The 23,387-nt window shown below is 39.3% G+C and overlaps 1 protein-coding gene across 1 annotated transcript in view; it reads right to left on the reverse strand.

The window, feature by feature from the left end:
• The window catches only part of las1l (LAS1 like ribosome biogenesis factor), a 73,370-nt gene that overhangs the window by 5,366 nt on the left and 44,617 nt on the right, over positions 1–23,387 (reverse strand). The window contains exons 8-12 of the mRNA XM_051934505.1: positions 18,186–18,271; positions 17,891–18,100; positions 16,438–16,585; positions 8,845–9,179; positions 7,249–7,399 (exon numbers count right to left, since the gene is read on the reverse strand). Of these exons, the coding sequence (XP_051790465.1) occupies positions 7,249–7,399; positions 8,845–9,179; positions 16,438–16,585; positions 17,891–18,100; positions 18,186–18,271 (930 nt within the window). The remainder of the gene's footprint in view (positions 1–7,248; positions 7,400–8,844; positions 9,180–16,437; positions 16,586–17,890; positions 18,101–18,185; positions 18,272–23,387) is intronic.

The raw sequence follows: 23,387 nt of genomic DNA on the forward strand, positions 1-23,387 counted from the left end.
ACTCATAATCAAGCCTGATTAATCAATCAGGTCATTCTCCAGAGCAGTAAGCCGAGATCCCAAGTCCGAGATTTTTCTGTTTGTGGAACCATGTCAGTCTGGAAGCATAGCTAATAGAAAAATCAGAAATGACCCCTAAAATGCTAGGTAGACAAAATCTGAGCCCTCCATTGAGACATGGTTGACATTCATGAACTCATCCAAAGCATTTCTGACTGTATGCTGGATCGTGAAGTAATAATGAATTAAATTCCCAAATGGGCTGCATGAACAGAGCTGAAGAGAAATAAAACTAGGAGAGACTACACATTGGAAAGTAAAGATGACTCAACACAGGGATGGCACAAGCGACCACAAAATTAAGATATAGTCTAATCTGGAATGGAAGTGGTGACTGGCATGGAAAAACAGAAAAAAAGTCTTTGGCAGAGATGTAAATTTGCAGAGGGATCAGATGGAAGGGTAGGTACTCCGATATAGATGGGAGGGCGATTGGTCTAATAGAAGGCTCATATTTGCATATGCCTCAGTAACAAGAATAAGTTAATAGACATCAAAATTTGAAAAACTGATTAGACAGTAAAGAAGGAAGATTGGTATGGGGTGGGAGCATAAGAGGCACAGAGCACACCTTTCTTTCCACCAAGTTTAAGAAATCGGTCGGTCAAGTGGCTTTATTGTCATCCATTTACTGCATGACAGCATACAGTGGCATGAAATACCGTTCACTAGGACCACAGTGCAACATATACATAAATACAGAATAAGTAAGACAAGTAAAGAACTATACTATAAATAAATGAAAGGTAAGGAAAAATATAACAATAAATAAAATAACAACAACAACCCATAATAATAAAACAGTTGTATCAAGTGTAATAAATGTCCTGCTATACTGCAAATAAAACTACTAGATTGGAGGACAGGGGAGCTGCACAGCGTTCAGAGTCCTGATAGCCCAGTGGCAGAAGCTGTTGTAGAACCTGGCAGAACTGTTTTGGATGCTACAGTTCCTTCTGCCATTTGGAAGAGAGTCAAAGAGACCATTAGAGGGGATGGGAGAAGTCCTTCTTAATGTTATAGGCTTTGCAGATATAACAGTTTATGAGGATGTCTTTAATGGAGGGAAGAGAGGTCCCAATGATCATTTCTGCTAAGCGCACTATCTGTTGTAGGCCCTTACAGTCAGACACGCAGCAGTTTCCAAACCAGACAGTGATGCAGCTGCTCAGAAAACTCATGATGATGACCCTGAATAATGGATGCTGAAGAAAGTGGAGATGGTGCTGTGTGCCAAGCTAAAAATTTGATTGGGAGGTTACACTGCACAGGAACATAAGAAATTTGACAAACGAGAGAAGACCATTCAGCTCATCAAGCCCATTTCTTTAGCAATATCACATCCAGACTCTTCTAAAAGGTTCTCAAGGTTTCTGCCTTAACTCCATGTCTTGGTAGTTTGTTCCAGAGTCCCACAACTCTTTCTGTAAAGAAGTGCTTCCTGGCTTCAGTCCTAAATACACTTCCCCGTAACTTCCACTGATTCAAGTACGTGATTCACCATTTATCAGCTTTATCACTGCCTTTGAGGATTTTCAATACCTGGATGAGGTCCCCATGCGGTCTTCTCTGCTCGAGACTCAACAGGTTTAATTCTCTGAATCTGTCCATGTAGGCCTTGTCCTTAAGTCCTGAGATGCACTTGGTTGTTTTCCTCTGCACAGCTTCATGTGACCAGAACTGCACACGGTGCTCCAGATGTGGTCTCACGAGTGCATTAAACAGTTTCAGCATAATGTCCCTTGACATTGATTCAACAGTTTTTATGATATAACCTAACATTTTACTTGCCTTTTTAACTGCTTCTGTACATTGCTTTACCTATGAAGATGGTTGCCCAACAAAAACCCTAAATCATGTTCAGAGGTTGCTTCCTGTATGACAGGGTCTTTTATTTTGTATTTAGAATTTATGTTCCTTTTGCCAATATGTAGTACTTTGCACTTTTCTACATTACACTGAATCTTCCAGGTGTTCACCCAGCTCTGATGGTTGTCCAGATCATTTTGAATTCTTTTTTGACACCTCCTCAGTGTCTGCCATCCCTTCAAATTTGGTGTTATCTGCGAAGTTTATTAACTATACCAGAATCAATGTCATTAATATAAATCAGTAAAAGTGATGGTCCAAGGACAGACCCCCGAGGGACTCCACTGATGACCTGGAGCATTCTCGTCTGATCTTTCACCTGCCGGTTAACAAACTAGAGATTTAATTTTGGAGGTACCTCTGATGCCTACAGCTTCTAGTTTCAGAATTAATCTTTTTGAAGGTTTAGGTAAATTATGTTGTATGCTTTGTTTTTGTCAACTATTCCAATTGCTTCTACAAAAAAAATCTAAGATTGGTTTGGCTGCAGAAGAAGGACATCCCCAATTTTTTATTGGACAGAGGATGAGGCTGCCATTAAATAATACCTTATCCCAATCTGGGGTATAACCCCTATCTAGTAGCAGAATAACCTGAAGGAAAATCAATATGAACATGCTAGCACAACAAATAATCTAATATATCTAATCTTCTAGTACTGGACTCCAGGTCATAAATGTTCAAAGATACCACCGTTATATTAGCCACTGAAAAACGTTGAGGAGAAAACTACTAAGCATAAATGAAAAGATAACAAAAAAGAGATGCAATAGGAAAAAAAACAGATGTGGAGGGACAAAGAAAGAGAGGAGAAAAACACCAAACACTGAGCTGCATCACCACCCTGGACACCTTACTGCCCATATTAAAACAGTAGGGAATACCAACCACTGCCCACCCAAACCCCAAATCCAACAACTCTCCTCACACTCAGCCCTCTGTGTCTGTTCACTATTACATTTAAATGGAATCCATTGATGCATTGGAATGAGTAGATAATCAGCAGAAGGGTACAGTGGGAAATAAAAGCAAAAACAGCAGGTCCCATTGCAATGTGCCTCAAGTAGACCAAAAAAAAAAAAAATCAACCAACATACAAATACGCAGAGACAGGAGGAACTACAGATAACTAAGCTGATGACAAGGCAGCAATGGCCTCCCCTCCAGAACTACATTTAATACAAAAAACAAACAAAGGAAAAACAAAAAACCTATAAATACAGTACATCTGGAAAGTATTCACAGCGCATCACTTTTTCCTCATTTTGTTATGTTGCAGCCGTATTCCAAAATGGATTAAATTCTTTTTTTCCCCTCAGAATTCTACACACAACACCCCATAATGACAACGTGAAAAAAGTTTGAGGTTTTTGCAAATTTATTAAAAATAAAAAAAACTGAGAAATCACATGTACATAAGTATTCACAGCCTTTGCTCAATACTTTGTCAATGCACCTTTGGCAGCAATTACAGCCTCAAGTTTTGTTGAATATGATGCCACAAGCTTGGCACACCAATCCTTGGCCAGTTTCGCCCATTCCTCTTTGCAGCACCTCTCAAGCTCCATCAGGTTGGATGGGAAGCATTGGTGCACAGCCATTTTAAGATCTCTCCAGAGATGTTCAATCAGATTCGAGTCTGGGCTCTGGCTGGGCCACTCAAGGACATTCACAGAGTTGTCCTGAAGCCACTCCTTTGATATCTTAGCTGTTTGCTTAGGGTCGTTGTCCTGCTGAAAGATGAACCGTCGCCCCAGTCTGAGGTCAAGAGCGCTCTGGAGCTGGTTTTCATCCAGGATGTCTGTGTACATTGCTGTAGTCCTCTTTCCCTTTATCCTGACTAGTCTCCCAGTTCCTGCCACTGAAAAACATCCCCACAGCATGATGCTGCCACCACCATGCTTCACTGTAGGGATGGTATTGGCCTGGTGATGAGCAGTGCCTGGTTTCCTCCAAATGTGACGCCTGGCATTCACACCAAAGAGTTCAATCTTTGTCTCATCAGACCAGAGAATTTTCTTTCTCATGGTCCGAGAGTCCTTCAGGTGCCTCTTGGCAAACTCCAGGTGGGCTGCCATGTGCCTTTTACTAAGGAGTGGCTTCCGTCTGGCCACTCTACCATACAGGCCTGATTGATGGATTGCTGCAGAGATGGTTGTCCTTCTGGAAAGTTCTCCTCTCTCCACAGAGGACCTCTGGAGCTCTGACAGAGTGACCATTGGGTTCTTGGTCACCTCTCTGACTAAGGCCGTTCTCCCCTGATCACTCAGTTTAGATGGCTGGCCAGCTCTAGGAAGAGTCCTGGTGGTTTCGAACTTCTTCCACTTACGGATGATGGAGGCCACTGTGCTCATTGGGACTTTCAAAGCAGCAGAAATTTTTCTGTAACCTTCCCCAGATTTGTGCCTCGAGACAATCCTGTCTCGGAGGTCTACAGACAATTCCTTTGACTTCATGCTTGGCTTGTGCTCTGACATGAACTGTCAACTGTAGGACCTTATATAGACAGGTGTGTGCCTTTCCAAATCATGTCCGATCAACTGAATTTACCACAGGTGGACTCCAATTAAGCTGCAGAAACATCTCAAGGATGATCAGGGGAAACAGGATGCACCTGAGCTCAATTTTGAGCTTCATGGCAAAGGCTGTGAATACTTATGTACATGTGCTTTCTCAATTTTTTTATCTTTAGTAAATTTGCAGCAATCTCAAGTAAACTTTTTTCACGTTGTCATTATGGGGTGTTGTGTGTAGAATTCTGAGGGAAAAAAAAGAATTTAATCCATTTTGGAATAAGGCTGTAACATAACAAAATGTGGAAAAAGTGATGCGCTGTGAATACTTTCCAGATGCACTGTAAATCCCCCATGCCAAAATTATACAAATTCGATAGATATTATTTAAATGCATTATCTTAAATAACACTGATGAGAACGAAACAGGCCGGAAAAAAAGGGCAGAAGCACTTGAGTACAATGGATTTGGGATAAAGGAAGTATAAAACATCCACATTGTGTTAATTTAGTAAGAAAGTTAATGTGAAGGTCACAAACTAAATAGCTTGAAGCTTTGCAGATACAATGCAGTGCTGTCCAACAAAGTGAAAGCATGCGAGACCCCCTCTTTGTCTATGTGGGATGCCTGAGGGAAGGAAAATGTCTGAAGAGCAATGAATGATGTAATGAAGACAGGCATGGCATGGTTCGCAAACGGAAAGTTCCAGTAAGTTGAAAGTTGTCAGTAGCTGCAATGGCCTGATTAAGGTGATCAGAGGTGATGATCCCTGAAGCATCAGTCAGTTCAAGACAGGCCAGCAGTGCAGTGCCTTGTTAATAACAGGTTGCGTTTTCCTCCCTTGCAGCCCTAGTCAACCTGAGTAGTCTGTAAACAGGTGTATGAAGTGCCCTTCATATGAAAGATGAATTTTTCTTGATCTTAAAGGGCCAGTTCATTCAATTGATATAAGGCTACATCCACACCGCTACATTTTCATTTAAAAACACAGACATTAGACTCCTTTTCTGCCTTCCGTGCACACCACCCCAAGCATTATAAACCCGTGAAAACAGAGACTTCTGAAAATGCCCCCAGAGTTGCATATATCTGAAAATACAGACTCGGTGTTGCAGTGTGGATGGATGAAAATGGAGACTCTAATTGCACTCCGATTGGTTTGGGAAATTACAACATCCAATTCGGATTGGTCACCCTTCCTGGAAGAAAACCTTATTCCAACATTGTAGAAACAGAGGAGCTGCTTTCCCAAGGCGCTTATTGTGTTGCTTATCTGAACTGCCTTTTTTACAGTTTGAATGCTATATACATGTGCAAATGGCAAATAATTTACTGGTCACTACAGATCTGTGAAAAATCCTGTGGCCAACGGCATTACCATCCATTCAAGGGGGAAGCTTCCTCTTCCTGTTACGGCTGACGAAGGCATGCTCAGTGTTGGCAAACAGCTATGTCATATGCGTTTTTAGTCAATTTAGTGTCGGTGGAGATACTTCTGTAAATGATCTGAAAAGACTAGTGTGGAAGGAGATCATTCTTATTTAAAAAAGGCCATTTTAAAATGAAAAAGTAGTAGTGTGCACTGTGTAGTACTGTGGACATAGCCTAAATTAGGAATTTCATTAATGCCTTGGGCAGGATGAATGCTGGGGCAGCGAGTAAATCCTGAAGTGCTGCTCTATGATAGGATAGATAGCCAGCCTCATTTTTTTTCATAAACATAATGCACCACCACCTTCTGAATTCTCCTTAATCCTTTCTTTAATGATGTTAAGTGGGTTTTACAGTTAACGATGCAACCCTGTCCTCTTTGCTCAATGTGGGGCCCAAGGTAGAGATCAGTTTGCTGACATCTTGCTACGATTACTCTAGCATACTTAAGTTCAATAAATAAAAGAATTTACGGAAACTCCCAAAGCTGACTGGACAGCCGCTGCCTCTGCCTCACTATGTCACTGAGTCCACACCTGTGCTTCAACTGTAGAAACGCATGTAGACATTTGTACTTTACTCTGATCTTGTAAATCGCCTCAGATAAAGGTTTTAGTCAATATGCTGTATATGATAATAGATTTGTTACCGTCACCATGCTGCTGAACTCAATGAGGAGTTTATGATAATACCAGCTGTTGTTAGAACATGCTCAGCAAACCCGATTCATAAAGGCTCAAAAGGAGGAACCTTCACATGATAAGTACAGGATGCAGCTGGACCTCAGCTTCCTCTTTCTTAGTTTCTTTACTTCAATGAAGCATCATGAAGGGAGAAAACAACAAGTCAAGCGGAACGACACACATGTGACTTCATTCTCTGGGAGATACCAAACGCAGTCACACGTAGTACTTTGTATAACTCCACCTAGAACTTGCACCCACAAACTGATAAAAACAAAAATGAACGTCTGCTTGGTTTATATTGATAGCAATTTGTTTCTGTTGATAGACATTATTGGTATAAATGCAGAAGATATGGACGGTCCACTATCCTTTTTTTTCTTTTTATTAAATTTTAAAGACTTTTATCTGACAGCCTTCCTAACTTCTGCGAACACCATTTTTACAAGAATTACAATACTCAATTACATTTCAATTCTACTTTAAATTTTTCCTCCAAACTGATTTTTTTTTCCCTCCATTTTCTAGGCATGCTAAGCCGATTTACTGATTTTACTTTGGTCTGCTTTCCTCTGCTGGTTAAATATTTGTTAAGGCAGATTTTGTCCAAATTTTAGATGTGCTTCAAAAGCGGCTACTTGTGTGGTAACATTAGTGAGTGCCAACAGGTAAATTTAAACGTCATACTTACCCCATGCCTGTACTGTGCGAGGCTATTCTGCCTAGGTCCAATGACTGGTCCATCACTGACATTGTAGAATAACTGTCCACCATTAGGCAGCTAGGGTCATCAGATTGTCCAGGTATTTTCCCTAATGGATATTCTTCCCACTTCACAGAGTCTGAAGGAAAAAGATTAACATCTTAATAGTAATCACCCCCCTTTAATCTAAACTAGGGTTTCTTAAACTATGGGGGTTGCGGACATGTTTGTGATGGGTCGCCACATGATTGTGCAATAAAATTAACCAAGTCTGTCCAATCACAAATTCTATGGTGAATGACAGACCTTCCCATTTAGAGCACTTTTTACTGCAGTAGTATGCGATCTGACAGCCTGTGAACAATGCTGTTGCTGCATCACAGAGAGCCTTTACTTCTATGGCATAAAATGTAATTAATATTCTCCAAACACCACCCTGTGAAAGAGTCAAACTAAGGATCCTGACAAGCAAAGATAAGTAAAGGTAAATGGGAGAGAGGAGGTAATGACAGGGATGTGATGGGTATTTTGTTTGGAGGACTGGGGTTGAATCAGTATGGCAGGGGTATCGTGTAGTGCTGTGGAAGTGTTTTAAGCTAAATGCAGTTTGTGTGGTCACGTACAACTGGTCAGTGCTTCATTGTATGTTTATCAATATGGCATACACTGAATCAAAACTGACGAGCAAAGATGATTTTGTGTTAAGCATAAAGCTCAGTGATGATGAATTCCTACTCTTCACACCATTTTAAAGTGGTTTGATAAATTTCCGTCTACTGGTAGCAAGTAGTATGTGTTTGTTGAACCACTGAGAACTGTAAGAACACCAGCAAATATCAAAAGGGTGGGAGAGACTGGAGAGCAGACTTTCAGCACGGCATCATTCAGCAGCACTAACACACTTCAGCCTGGCCTGTTTGCTGAATTCTTCATCAGGATTCATCCCATCATCCGTATAAAATACAAACTGTGCATAGTTTTTTTTAGGAATACTTTAGCTACGTGACTAAACATTTTATACCCAACTACTGCATGAAAATCAGACACACAGAACAACTCACTACAAAGTACGTTATTCCAGTTATTCTAGAACAAAGAAACTGCATCGATTAATTATTTCTTAATTGCTTTATCCCTTATCTAAGTTAAGTGACCATTCATACTATCCTCTCAAATATCAGATTATCCTTGCATCATATTCCTTATAAATAGGTACTTATTTTTGTTAGCTTTACTAAACCTAAAAATAAGCATCTGCACTGGTAGTGATGAATATCAGAAATCTGCCCCCTGTGTTGAATGATATTGTTAATAAAACAGTAATTATATGTCTGTGTTTCGGTTTTCTCTTTTAGTAAAATTCATGTGACAAATATACTTGGAAGGGAAACAAAAACTTTCAGTTTTTTTTTTTTAATAATATGGCTATTGTTATTTATCTACTGTATGAATGAGTCTGCTGTCTTTATGGTAATAATCCTCTTCTTCAGATACTATTTTTCTTATTTGGTTCCACAGATTAAACAGTTTAAAAACCTCTGATGTAATCCCATTGCCTCAAAGATATATTATCAGTACAGATACCTGTGCATATCTGCCATGGTGAGCCCTTAAGAGCGTTCATCCGCTCAGCAACAACCTCTGGAGTCAGCCTTTCTGAAACGGATGCTTGTGGCTGTGTTGAACTGAACCAGCTTTCCTGGTCAGATTGCTCAGCTTCCAGGTTGTCATCAGCATGCGGTAGCTCTTGTTTCATGGACCTCTGAAGGCTCTCCAGGGTGTAGATGCACTCCTCCTGATCATCGCTGTCGGAAGGAGAACACATGCCACTGTCTCCAGTCTGAGTGTAGATTGAGCAGAGGTGGATAAGCTTTTGCTTTGTGTCCAATGGTAATGGATCTTTGATCTCTGTAAGGATTCTGCAAAAAAGGACAAGATTATAGTGCTGTTGGTGAGGTGAAAATCCAGTAGAGTTTCTTTCCTTTTCCTAGCTGTTCTGCTGACCTTAACTGTAAAACACTAAGCAGAGTAATACTAAAATGAATTGAGTGAAAGGTCACACTGCCACCAGTTCAGAGTATGTACTGTATAATCAGCTAACTAACCTAATATTAGTCTATCAATTAAAATATATTAATCTGTTGGCCTAAATCACACACAGGGATTTAATTCATCATCCACAATTAGTCAAACAATTATTCTAATACAAGATCACATGAGGTTGGCAGACAAGGACCAACCTGGTACAGGATGCCAAGCATGTACACACCCTCACACTCATGCATTGACACAGGGTCAAATTTATTGCCACCCTTTAAACTTCAAACTAACATGCATGTCTTTTGGGATGGTGGGGAAGGTAGAAATGGAGAAAAACCCACACAAGCATGGAAGAACAAGGCAAAAAAAAAAAAAACCAAACACACAACAGTGCACGCGCCCAGATTTGAATTCAGAACTCTAGTGCAGTCAGGAATCACCACTGGATTAAATAAGATATTAAAAACTCTTCATGCATTTTCTTATTTCCATCTCCAATTAGCCAGTTATTCATTCATGGATGCAACTTGTTGTGGAGAGTTAGAGCCCATAAAAAAAGAATGCAACATGGATGGAGCACCAGTGCAATATTTATATGCTAAAGTACAGACACCCTTGGCCAAAGGACACATTTTGTTTACATTTGACTTTGACAACATACAGTCTAAAACAGCATTTTTATGAAAATGTTAATGTAAATTACAATTTAGTAGAAGATTTGAAAATATGTAAAAATGAACAAACATATAAACAAGAGTAAATATGGCAAAGGTTTCAGCACCGTCTTAAGTCAGTACTTAGTAACAAACTCTGGCAAAAATCATAGTTTGTAAACATTTTTGTAGCCAGCTAGGAGTCTTTGTACTGTTGTTTTGCAATTTTTCACCCATTCTTTCTTACAGATCTCTTCTAGGCATGAGATATTCTTGGATCTTGCATGCAAATCACATTTATGATTCCCATACCAAATGGCATATAACAGAGACATATGCATTGTACGGTGTACTAAAAATGTTAATGCTGGGGTCTACAATGATTACTTAGGTTTCAATCCATCTTAGATGGGTAGCACAATTAGTGTTTAAATGTGGGGACTGCATCGTCTATTCCAAAACCTTGTTTTTTGATGCACTTTTTGAGACTTTGAAGTGTGTTTTGGATTGTTGTCTTTTTGTAGAACCCATCCTTATTTCAGCTTTAGTTTCCTGACTTACTCTCTTGACATTCTTCGCAAGAACTTGCTGCTATTTATTGGAATCAAATCTTCTCTGTACTCACACAAATGTACCATCAGATGCCACACAACCTTGAGAGTATAACAGGTTCAAATCCAGAATTTAACAGTTAACAAGGTTTTCTTTTTCTCAAGTGCTGCTCCTTTTATCTCCAAACAAACCTTTTGTGGTTGTGGCCAAAGTGTTTGATTTTAACTTCAGTTGTCCACAGCACTTGGATCCAAAATGCCTTTGTCTTATGCAGATGTTGGCTTGTTTACTTATGATGTGGTTTTGTTTTGTGGAGATCACAGGTAACACTTCCTTCTGATGGCTCTTCCATGAAGACCACATCTGTTTAGGTAACGCTATACACCACCACTCCTTTCTCGGCTAAACCTGCCTGCAAGTCCTTTGCAGTCATGTGCAGGGTTTTGCTTTGCCTTCCTGCACAGTACAAGAGATGTGCTATCTGTCAGTTTACTTGGTCTTCCAGGTCCTGTCTTGAACTCCACGATTCCCCTTAACTGCCATGTGTAACTGACACTTTGGAATGTGGAAACTGTCAGCTTGAAGCACTTTAATATCTTTTCAATGCTTCCCCTTGCTTGGTAGGCATAGATTAGTTTAAATTTTCACATCCTCTGAAAAGCCTATTAATTGTGTATAACAATTGAAGAATCAAAGAATTTAATAGGCTCTGGAAATGTCATCACCTGATGTTTGTTTCCTAATGGCAACTGTCGACTAGAATAACACCAAATGAGCTATGCCAAACCAGACTAATGACTGAACAAGTTCTGACACCTTAAAACTGAGACCTTACATTTTTTTTCAGTTCATCAAATAAATCTCAAGTGTACATTAACATTTTCATAAAATGCGGTTGTGTTTTAGTGTACAGTAGAACCTCTGGTCACGAACGTTTCCGAACACTTACAAATCGGGTGACAATCAAAAAGTTTGCCAAAATTTTGCATCTGTTCACGACCACACGCTCTGGTGGCGAACAAAAACACTGGCGGCCAGTTTCCCTTCCGGTTCGTACGCGCCAATGAATTGCCATTCTCCGTTTCCCATTTTCTTTTGTTTGTGTATACAGGGCCTAACAAAGCAGCTGATGTTGCAAAAGGAGTTATAATGTTAACCAAGCAGAGGCCTCAAGTGCTGGAAGAGGTGGAAAAACTGTTGCTAGTGTGGTTGAACGAGAAGCAGCTTGCAGGGGATAGCGTAAGCGAGCCGATCATATGCGAGAAAGCCAGGAAGATTCATGGCGATTTGCTGAAAAAAAATCCTTCTTCGAGTGGCGAAGGTAAGGAATTTAAAACCAGGAGAGGATGGTTTGAAAAGTTTTGCAAGAGAAGTGGCATTTAATTTTTTTCCCCTGTGCTTAAAACTCATAAAAAAAATGTTGACAGCGAGCGGTTTGCAAGGGTCTGCGTGAACTCTTACAATGTTAGTTTTCTCTGTTCAAGGTTTTCTCAGTGTTATTCAATGTTTTTACATTTAGTTTACTATTACACTGTGCATTCTATTGTATAATTAACTATTTTTGTGCTTAAAAAATATATATATTTACATGCAGTTTGTACGGTCTGGAACGGATTAATTGTATTTATATAGTCTTATGGGGAAATTTCGTTCGGGTCACGTCCAGAGTTTTGGAACGAATTACGGTCATGAGCAGAGGTACCACTGTATTTGCTGCTAAAGTTATATTTACTATTTTTCATTTGAAATGTTGACAAAATATGTCATTTGGCCAGGAGTATCTGAACTTTTTATGGAACTTTATGTTTGTATGCTCTTTAAAATGGGGTTAGATGGAACTAATAACAAACGGAGGTGGCTTGCTTTAGCCACAAAGCAGCTTTTACATAAAATCTAGGCAAAGCAGCCAATGTAAGAACATAGAAGTCCAAGTTGACTCACATGGCAACCTAGGATTAACTCCTAAACTGCTATAAATAAACAGAATATAACAAAAACTAAATCTGCTTCTGAATCACATATTTAAAAAGAAATGAAAACTGCAATGTCTTAAACAGTAGCTTGATTAAAGTACAAAGCGCAGAATACGCCTGGAGCAGTGATTTATACTTTCAAAAATATATAAAGGTTATCAGCATGAAGTCAAGAGACCACAACCTTGTGGTTACAGTAACACTTTGCTTTTTCATTATTCAAACATTCTAACAAAAGCTTTCCCTGCAATGAAATTTCCATGTGTATGCAAATGCAGGAAGTAGTGTTAGGCACCTGTCTAGCTTCAATACACGGCTCTCTAGTTCCAGTTAGCTTAAGGCCATATTACATTACTTTTCTGTTGTGGACTTCATTTTCATAATCTGAGTGAGTCATTGGCAGTGGTGGAGGTTGGCTTACCATCGTGTATTCTGACATACCCAGCAACTCAGTCCAACCAGTCTGTGACTCGCCCCAATCCTTCTATTATTTCGTTTGTGTCGGTCCGTGCTTGATATAAACAACGGTTGCCATAACTACTATATCTCTCCACAACAATAGCAAGGAATCCATGTTCCTTGTATAGTTTTGGTCTTAGGTTTATCTTCAAGTCTTCAATGTGACCATTTATCGACTGTTGTATTTGACTGTTTATTCGGTACATACTTTGTTACTGATTGAAACTGCATTATGACACTACCATTTTACACCTCCTCTTTCCTTCACTTCAAGGTAAGCTTCCAGCCTTTGCTACTCACCGAAACTGCATTATGAAACTACCATTTTACACCTCCTTTTTCCTTCACTTCAACGTAAGCCACCTGATAAAACGAAAAGGCACATACAGCCAAGCTGCGAACAACAGAAACATACTCAAACTAACGCACGGAAGCAGAAACATCTACATCACGCCACACCAACCAGCAAAGGCAAGATGCCTTAGAACAACAAAGACAATGTATGACTAACATTATTCGAATATCAGCAGCAGCAAGTCTTGCATCTAGATAGTGAACGAAATATGAATTACACACACAACCCTTCTGAAGAGCAGCAGCAAACTGCCAGATAACAAGAAACATCACAACAGAGTTGATTTGCCAGGCCCTGTTTTTTACCCACGGCCAGTTGTACACTACATTTTCCAGAGTTGCATTGAAACCCAGGTTAAACGTACAGGTAGGTACTTGCGAGTTACACACAGGGGAATATTTTGGCTGACAATAATGTTTATGCAACAAATTACAATTATTATAGACATCAGTATACTACATTACCTGACAGCCACACTTCACACATACTGACTTACATGTGCCCTGCATTTCCCTTCTTATCCAATATGTTCTGCTAACCTGTTCATGTTACACTTTGTATTGTAAATATTCATGCTGTTATAAGTGACTATAATAACATCCCATACTAATTACTATTCTAATATTGAGCCCTCTCACAAGTCACTACTCATTAAAATAATCTCCGTTCTTACTGTAACGTGTGATGTTCTTCTCTCCCTCGTCATCATTTCATTAACACTATTATTCTTGCGAAATTTTCGCAAGCATGATTTGCTAGTTTTGTCTTAAGTCATTAAGAGATGCAGAAAGAATTGTCTGCAACTTAACATCAGCAAAACCAAAGAACTGGATATTGACTTTCGCTGCACCAAACAACCTCTATGTCTGGTCATTATTCAATGAATGTAGATTAGATGCACTGCGACAAGTACTTGGGGGTCCACATTATTGATAGGCCGGATTGGTCTCGTAACACAGAGGAACTATACAAGAAAGGGCAGAGTAGGCTCTTTCCTTTAATGTGGGAAGCAACATTCTTCACATCTTCTACAACTCTGTGATGGACAGTGTGATTGTTCTATGCTATGGTGTGCTAGACTGGGAACATCGCTTCAAAGGACAACTGAATCAACAAGCTAATTAAAAGGGCAGACTCAAGTTATGGGAAACACTCTAGACACCCCGGAGTAAGCACTGAAGGAGAGAATTAAAACACAATTGAGTGCCATTATGAACAATGCTGCATATCCTCTCTTTGATGCACTAACACTTGGGACTTTCAGCCAATGAATTGTTCAGCAGAAGTCTGGAACGTTGCTCCTTTATACCAACAGCAATATATCTGCATAGTGCCTCACTGTGACTGAGACTGCCAAGTCAAAAGTTTTTCTTTTAATTTTCTTTCTTTTTTTAGTCATTCTACTGTGTTTTGAGATCATTTTGTGTGTGTACCTATGTATATATAAAAATTATTTATATATATTTAAAGAGCTTATATAAAATACCAAAACCTCCCTTTGGACAAATAAAGTTGTATCTAGCGTTGGGTTTTGTATGCACAAGAGCTGGCAACCAATGAGCACTCACCTGACACTAACAATGCATGTGTAATGTAGCAATGAGGAACAAAGGCATTCATGGGTGGATTCAATGCTGTCAGTATTTGGATAAAACTAATAATAATACATTTATATAGTGCTTTCTCACTACTCTAAGTGCTCTCCACACAAAACAGTCTAAAAAATAATAAATTCAAAAGAAAATGGCAAAAAGAAATATAAGCATTTAAAGCTATGACAACACAAATATTTCTGAATTTCTAAGAATATTTTTGTAGGACAGATGATTAAATAATGTGATCCAGTAAAAGAAAGAATGGTGCACTGATTGTGAAATGGGCTGGAATAAAATCTGTAGTCACTGAGGTCCCCCAAGACTGAACTGCTCAACGCATAAGGTTTTAAAAAATGTTTTCAGCCCCTAACCCTTTTCTCATATAAATGATAACTTGGGATTTTTTATTTGTAAAACAAATCACTTTTTCATAGTGCTACCCAAGGAAGGAAGAAAATTCCAAAACCTGAAAAGTCAAAAGTTTCTAAATAATTCCAAAAAATTACTTGGTTGACCCACCTTTCTCAGCTACTACATCAAGTGTCCATTTTGGCTAGCTCTCTATTCATTTTACACAATGTGATGGAGTAACCTTTGTCCACTCCCCATTCCAAAATTGTTCAAGCTGTGCCTGGTTAGTTGGGGAGCAGATGTAGCCAGTACTTTTTAGGTGTCATGACAGTTGTTCAATAGGGTTAAGGTTTGGACTCTGGCTGGGCCACTCAAAGACATTCTTCTTCTTTCTTTATGCCACTCCACTTTTGTTCTGGCAGTGGTCTTCTTCCTTGCTTCTCTTGAATAAAAGCCCTTTGAATGTCATGCCTTGGAGATTATAAAACATTCCTCTCCAAATATTCTACAAACGTTGTCACAGTAGCCTCTTTGAGAAGTGCCATTCTTGTTAGATTAGAATGGTGGTTTGACCTAGGCAGTATGGCTGTAGTTTCATATTATTTCCACTTCCATATGACGCTCTGCACTGAATTTCATTGTGCCTTTGAGTTGGTCTTGTACCGTTGCTCAGACCAGTGTTACTCTATAATTATATCAGACTTGCTTTGAATGTTCTTTGGTCTTCATTTTGGTTTGCTTTGTAGAAAATCTCCACAACACTATTTGACCTCTATATAATGGGTGAGTTGTAAAGGTAATACATAGCCCATCGGCAAAGTTGCCCTTATATTTACAAAAGGTAGGAATATGTCCTAAATTTCAATTTTGATTTTTCCTTTTTAACAAAATGTTGAAACTTTTTCAATATGATTCTTTTGATTTGACATGATGTACACTGTTACCTTGATCTGCCAGAAACATTCATTCCTTAATATACAGTACTGCAAGTTTAGAATCTTAAACAATAAAGTGTAAGAATATTTCTGAGGGCTGAATACTTTTTCCAAGCCAGGAAAAATTTTTCTGTATTTCATTACAAAATCTGTCAGACATACTAATTAATGGAATACTATGCTCTGTATAAACACACACACTAAGGACATTTATAAACCTTAACGAAAATTTCATACAGCTTGCCTCTATTCCTGAATACATACAGCTGAAGTAGTACAGGTGTGGCCGGGCAAGGAGCTGCAAGGCACATTCTCAGCAGCTGCCACCAGTCTAAGCGAAATCTGCACGTTATTATATCCCTCTTTGATGTTGTGTCCTTCTGACCACGGCAGGTACCCTTTGGTGTATGTTCTATAAGAAAGAGATGAAGAAAAACATTTCAACGGAAAATGAACAACTCCTTTTTCATTACAGAACTTGACAGTATTCCTTAAGGAACTGACTCATGGAAATGGCTATCAACATACCAGAGAACTCTAAGTCACATGCTTAGTATTTCCGGTGTTTAAAGTCCTCTGGATAAAGATGTTTAATGTTACTCATATCCCTCTCAAATGTATCAAGATAGTTCAATTTTAGGAAATATGTGTTGAATAAGTGTTGAATTCTGGAAAGGTAACCCAATGCTATCTCTCTCTCACACACACACAATTGCTCAGCCAGCTTGTAATAGCTAATCATCCCATCCAGAAAAGTTTTGGGGATGTAGAAAGAAAAACAGAGTGCCCAGAGGAAGACACATGCAGACATTGACCAAACATGACAAATGGTTTGGTTAAATACTTGTATGACTGCTTTTCAGATTTTTTTTCACTTCAATATATTGAAAAAGACTATACTGTTTTCATCAGTTTTATGGGGAAAAAAAATTTCATACTCAAGAATATTTTTATACTATCATTCTTATGTTTGTGCTAAAGTGACGCCATGTCACAGTTCTTAGGTTCTAGGGTTAATAAAATTCCATGGACCCACTGAACATGGTGTTGAGTTTTCACATTTTCTCTATGTCTTTGCATGTGCTCCTCCAGGGATTCCAGCTTTATTTCCATATCCCAAAGATGTGCAGGTTAGGTTAACTGGCAACACTTAAATGGTTGGAGGAATGTTTTTTTAATTCGACCAATTTAATCAAATGATAAGCACTAAAAAAAAACATGTAATTATAACCAGCAAGTTGTCATAATCTGTAGCTGAGAGTTTATTGAAAAGCATCACTCTATCGGTGCAACACACAGGTTCTGTGTGTCAGAAGAAATAATATTAAACTTTATACAAGTATGTGCAGATCTATCTATTTGCAGTTCAAGGTGAAATAAAAAGAAATACAGATTAAAAAGTAAACAGTAAAAACACAAAGTGATAAAAGGACACAAACAAGAATACACACATACAGAAGTATGTACTTTACAGTACTTTAGGGTGAGTTTGTTGTCTAAGGGGGGAACTGGGCTTTTTACATAAGCTCTATAAATACATATACATACAAACTATGATCTGAACACAAACCAGAATGACTAAACAGGAAGAAAATTAAAAAGAAAAACTTGACAAAATCTGCACAAAATTAGGTGTTATATTTTATATTAACTGTAAATCCTGGAGAAATTATGGGGCATAAGTTGTTAGTCACTCTGGAAATTCTTGGGATCTTACCGATCTTCTGAATGCAAATAATAATTTCATTGATCCAGCCCACAATGTACTGCGTTCTGATTTCTGTGGCTTCACAGCACTGCTGCAGTTCACAGAAGAGTTTCTGAAGTAGCATAGAGACAAAACCCCGAGACTGCAGAAGTCTGAACAAAGGCTGCCAAAATCGTAGAAAAGTAGAAGGGATTGATGGAACTGCTCCCAATTCATTTTCTATCAGTCAAACGGAAAAATGGTCAGTAAAGATTGCATTTCAATACATTAAAATTGTAAAGCGCGCAACAGTGCTTGCACTTACCTAAAGGTTCAATATCTAATGAATCCAGCTGTTCAGTGGTAGGGATCAAAAATCCATCAGACAACAATACATCAATCATAATAGATCTGAAAAAAAAAAAGAAGAAATACTTGCAGATAAGAAAGTAAACTTTGACACATTTTAATCACTTTTACTGTCTCTGCTATGAGGTAGTATGATTTGTTGAGAATTATGTGAAATGCTTTGTGATGATGGATGGCTATACACATACATATATATACATACATATACATATATATATACATATATATACTAGCCATGTGCGCCCAACTACGTTGCGCGTGTTAAAGTTGTCTATGGAGGGCTCCCTGTTTAAACGCGGCTGCCAGTCATGAACTGGGCCCTTCGTCACACAGCATTATGATTTTTTATAAGGGAAACAAAATTATAAAACAAAACCCTTGGACATTGATTCGATAGGAACGGCCTACTCGGAATCACTGTCCGAATAATAATTATGTGGTGGTGGAGGAGCATTTCTGCTTCTCTCCGTTCACAGTACGTCTCGTTTTCACCACGCTGTCGTTTCCTCTCACGATCTCTTGTCAACCTTTCTCCAATCTCGCAGGTTGCTTTGCGGCAATCCAAAGAGTAAGGAAGAACCAATGCTTCTTTCTTGAACTCTGATGGAAAATCACAGAAGTGTGTCCGACTTATATACTCTGACTGCCGACTCCAAGAAGCGGGTGAACATTCGATTTGGACGAAGTGCTGCCAACGACGGTCGATAGAAACAGAAAAAACCAGTCTCGACAACGAAGCAGGTGTCGATGCCAGATCTAAACACAAAGCACGGTGTCGACACCAGATCTAAACACAAAGAGTGCTATCGACAGTGTCTGTAAAGAAAAGTAACAACCAAGGCAGTGTCAGGGGAACATGAATTCGCGGACAAACAAACATCAAGATCCAAATGAAGATTATATATAAAGATTAGTTAATTTAAAGCACAACAATTTGTTTAGTTTGAATGTCTGTGTTTTGAGGTGTGACTGCAGTACTATAGTCTTCAGTACTATAAGCCTGGAGGAGATTCTTAATGCAACAAGTAAGCCCACGATTCGCTAGCGAATCGGAAATCCAAGAATGGCAATCAGTTTCTGTTCCGTCCGATATTTGGATGGATGACATATCATGGAGGGTGGGTGCGTCTGGGGAAATGTCATTTAATTAAATAAGCATATCTGTACTAAAGCGGTTTCGTTTTGTGGAGACGTGATTCTGTTGCCTTTGCTGACACCGACTGCTGGCAGAGTGGAGCACAGCAAGTTTAGTTTACAGGTTGTGGTGTTCGTGTGCCAGCCACTGAGTCAGGGAAGCCGCTGGGTTAGTCTGTGTCTGAGTCTGTGACCGTTATGTGATCTATATTACTGGCATAGTGGATTAGAGCAAGTGTAGTGAAGAGGTTGTGTTGTTTGGGTGCCACCTACTGACTCTGGGATGCTGCTGCGTTTGACTGTGGGGCGTGCGCCACGGCACAATATGCACCTCAGTGGGAAGCCGCTACGTGATGAAATATCATGGAGGGTATATGCGGTGGTGTGGGCAGTCGAGTCCGGGCGGCTGTACAACCTGGCGTGCACGCTTCACCTCAGGTTTAGTTCACAGGTTGTAGGCATGGTAAAGTTTCCATTTAATTCAATAACCCTATTTGAACTAAAGCGGTTTCCTTATGTGGGCGCCTTCGTTTATCGTTTGTATCCATACGGGCTTGTGTTTGTATTACTAATCGTTGAGCTCCCTCCATTTGGATACATGCCTCGTTTGCCTGTGCTGTGTCAAAAGCGCGTTGTGGGCGCGCTCGTTCATTGTCCGGGCGGCTGTACAACCTGGCGTGCACGCTTTACCTCAGGTTTAGTTCTCAGGTCGTAGGCATGGTAAAGTTTCCATTTAATTGAATAACCCTATTTGAACTAAACCGGTTTGTTTGTGTGGGCGCCTTCGTTCTGCGTTTGACCCTACAGGTTGTGTTGTTTGGGTGCCATCTACTGACTCTGGGAAGCCGCCACGTTTGACTCTGGGGCGGGTGCCACGGTGCAGTACGCATGCGCCTCAGTGGCAGTACGCATGCGCCTTGGTGCGTCCGCCGTGCATAAATTAACTGTGGTTTAGTAAGATAGATGTCTATGTTTTAGCTGTCTCTCTACTGCCATCTAGTGCTTCTTCTTCTAATTCATTCGTGGACAAACAAACATCAAGATCCAGATGAAGATTTTATATATATATATATATACACATATATATATATACACACACATATATATATATATATACACACACATATATATATATATATACACACACATATATATATATATATACACACACATATATATATATATATACACACACATATATATATATATATACACACATATATATATACACACACATATATATATATACACACACATATATATATATACACACACATATATATATATATATATATATATATATATATATATATATACATACACATACATATACATATACACACACACACACACACACACACAGTACTGTGCAAAAGTTTTAGGCAGGTGTGAAAAAATGCTGTAAACAAAGAATGCTTTCAAAAATATAAATAATGATTGTTTATTGTTATCAATTTACAAAATGCAAAGTAAGCGAACAAACGAAAAATCTAAATCAAGTCAATATTTGGTGTTACTACCTTTTGCCTTCAAACCAGCATCAATTCCTATAGGTACACTTGCACAAAGTTAGGGATTTTGTAGGATTATAGTCAGGTGTATGATCAACCAATTATACCAAACAGGTGCTAATGATCATCAATGTCACACGTAGGTTGAAACACAATCATTAACTGAAACAGAAACCGCTGTGTAGGAGGCTTAAACCTGGGTGAGGAACAGCCAAACTCTGCTACCAAGGTGAGGTTGTGGAAGACAGTTTCATGTCATGGCAAGATTGAGCACAGCAACAAGACACAAGGTAGTTATACTGCATCCGCAAGGTCTCTCCCAGACAAAGATTTCAAAGCAGTCTGGGGTTTCAATATGTGCTGTTCAAGCTCTCTTGAAGAAGCACAAAGAAACGGGCAACGTTGAGGATCGTAGACGCAGTGGTCGGCCAAGGAAACTTAGTGCAGCAGATGAAAGACACATCAAGCTTATTACCCTTCGAAATCAGAAGATGTCTAGCAGTGTCATCAGCGTGGAAATAAGGCCAAGCGACTCGAGTATGCATGAAAACATAGGAACTGGGGTGCAGAAAAATGGCAGCAGGTGCTCTGGACTGAGGAGTTAAAATTTGAAATATTTGGCTGTAGCAGAAGGCAGTTTTTTCGTCGAAGGGCTGGAGAGCGGTACAATAATGAGTGTCTGCAAGCAACAGTGAAGCGTGGTGGAGGTTCCTTGAACGTTTGGGGCTGCATTTCTGCAAATGGAGTTGGAGAATTGGTCAGGATTAATGGTGTTCTCAATGCTGAGAAATACTGGCAGATACTTATCCATCATGCAATACCATCAGGGAGGCGTATGATTGGCCCCAAATTTATTCTGCAGCAGGACAACGACCCCAAACATACAGCCAAAGTCATTAGGAACTATCTTCAGCGTAAAGAATAACAAGAAGTCCTGGAAGTGATGGTATGGCCCCACAGAGCCCTGATCTCAACATCATCGAGTGTGTCTGGGATTACATGAAGAGACAGAAGGAGGTGAGGAAGCCTACATGTACAGAAGATCTGTGGTTAGTTCTCCAAGATGTTTGGAACAACCTACCAGCCGAGTTCCTTCAAAAACTGTGTGCAACTGTACCTAGAAGAATTGACGCGGTTTTGAAAGCAAAGGGTGATCACACCAAATATTGATTTAATTTAGATTCCTCTTTTGTTCATTCACTGCATTTTGTTGATTGATGAAAATAAACGATTAACACTTCCATTTTTGAAAGCATTCTTTGTTTACAGCATTTTTTCACACCTGCCTAAAACTTTTGCACAGTACTATATATATATATATATATATATATATATATATATATATATATATATATATATATACACATACACACTGCCTGGCCAAAAACAAAGTCGCCACCTGGATTTAACTAAGCAAATAGGTACGAGCCTCCTATTGGATAATTACTGCATGGGCGATTATCTTTCAGCTGGCAACAAGTTATTTAACCCCAATTGGTGCAATGAGTTGCTTCTCATTTCTTAAACAACCATGTCGAAAGACACATCTCGTGGTCGTGGAAAAGATGTTAGTCTGTTTGAGAAGGGTCAAATCATTGGCATGCATCAAGCAGAGAAAACATCTATGGAGATTGCAGAAACTACTAAAATTGGGTTAAGAACTGTCCAACGCATTATTAAAAACTGGAAGGATAGTGGGGACCCATCGTCTTCGAGGAAGAAATGTGGCTGGAAAAAAATCCTGAATGATCGTGATCGGCGATCACTTAAACGTTTGGTGAAATCAAATGGAAGAAAAACAACAGTAGAACTCAGGTCTGTGTTTAATAGTGAAAGTAAGAGCATTTCCACACGCACAATGCGGAGGGAACTCAAGGGATTGGGACTGAACAGCTGTGTAGCCGTAAGAAAACCACTAATCAGTGAGGCAAATCGGAAAAAAAGGCTTCAATTTGCTAGGGAGCATAAAGATTAGACTCTGGAGCAATGGAAGAAGGTCATGTGGTCTGATGAGTCCAGATTTACCCTGTTCCAGAGTTGAGAATCTTTGGGATGTGCTGGAGAAGGCTTTGCGCAGCGGTCAGACTCTACCATCATCAATGTAAGATCTTGGTGAAAAATTAATGCAACACTGGATGGAATTAAATCTTGTGACATTGCAGAAGCTTATCGAAACAATACCACAGCGAATACGTGCCGTAATCAAAGCTAAAGGCGGTCCAACGAAATATTAGAGTGTGTGACCTTTTTTTTGGTGGTGACTTTTTTTTTGGCCAGGCAGTGTATAATTAATCAAATTGTAATTGACTCCACCAGACACAATCCAGATAAACAAGCATTATTGCTGCCTTCAGTCACTTATTCTCTAGCCACACTACCTAAGAATGAACTACTGCTACTCATATCATTGCAAAAATAAGAAAACCCCATGGCCAATATATTCAGAGACACATACCTGGAACATGCTTTTCACTGCACCTTATTGTCAACTGATACTATTGGGAACTTGCTTC

Source organism: Erpetoichthys calabaricus, chromosome 12 (assembly GCF_900747795.2).
Source record: "Erpetoichthys calabaricus chromosome 12, fErpCal1.3, whole genome shotgun sequence".
Lineage (NCBI taxonomy): Eukaryota > Metazoa > Chordata > Cladistia > Polypteriformes > Polypteridae > Erpetoichthys > Erpetoichthys calabaricus.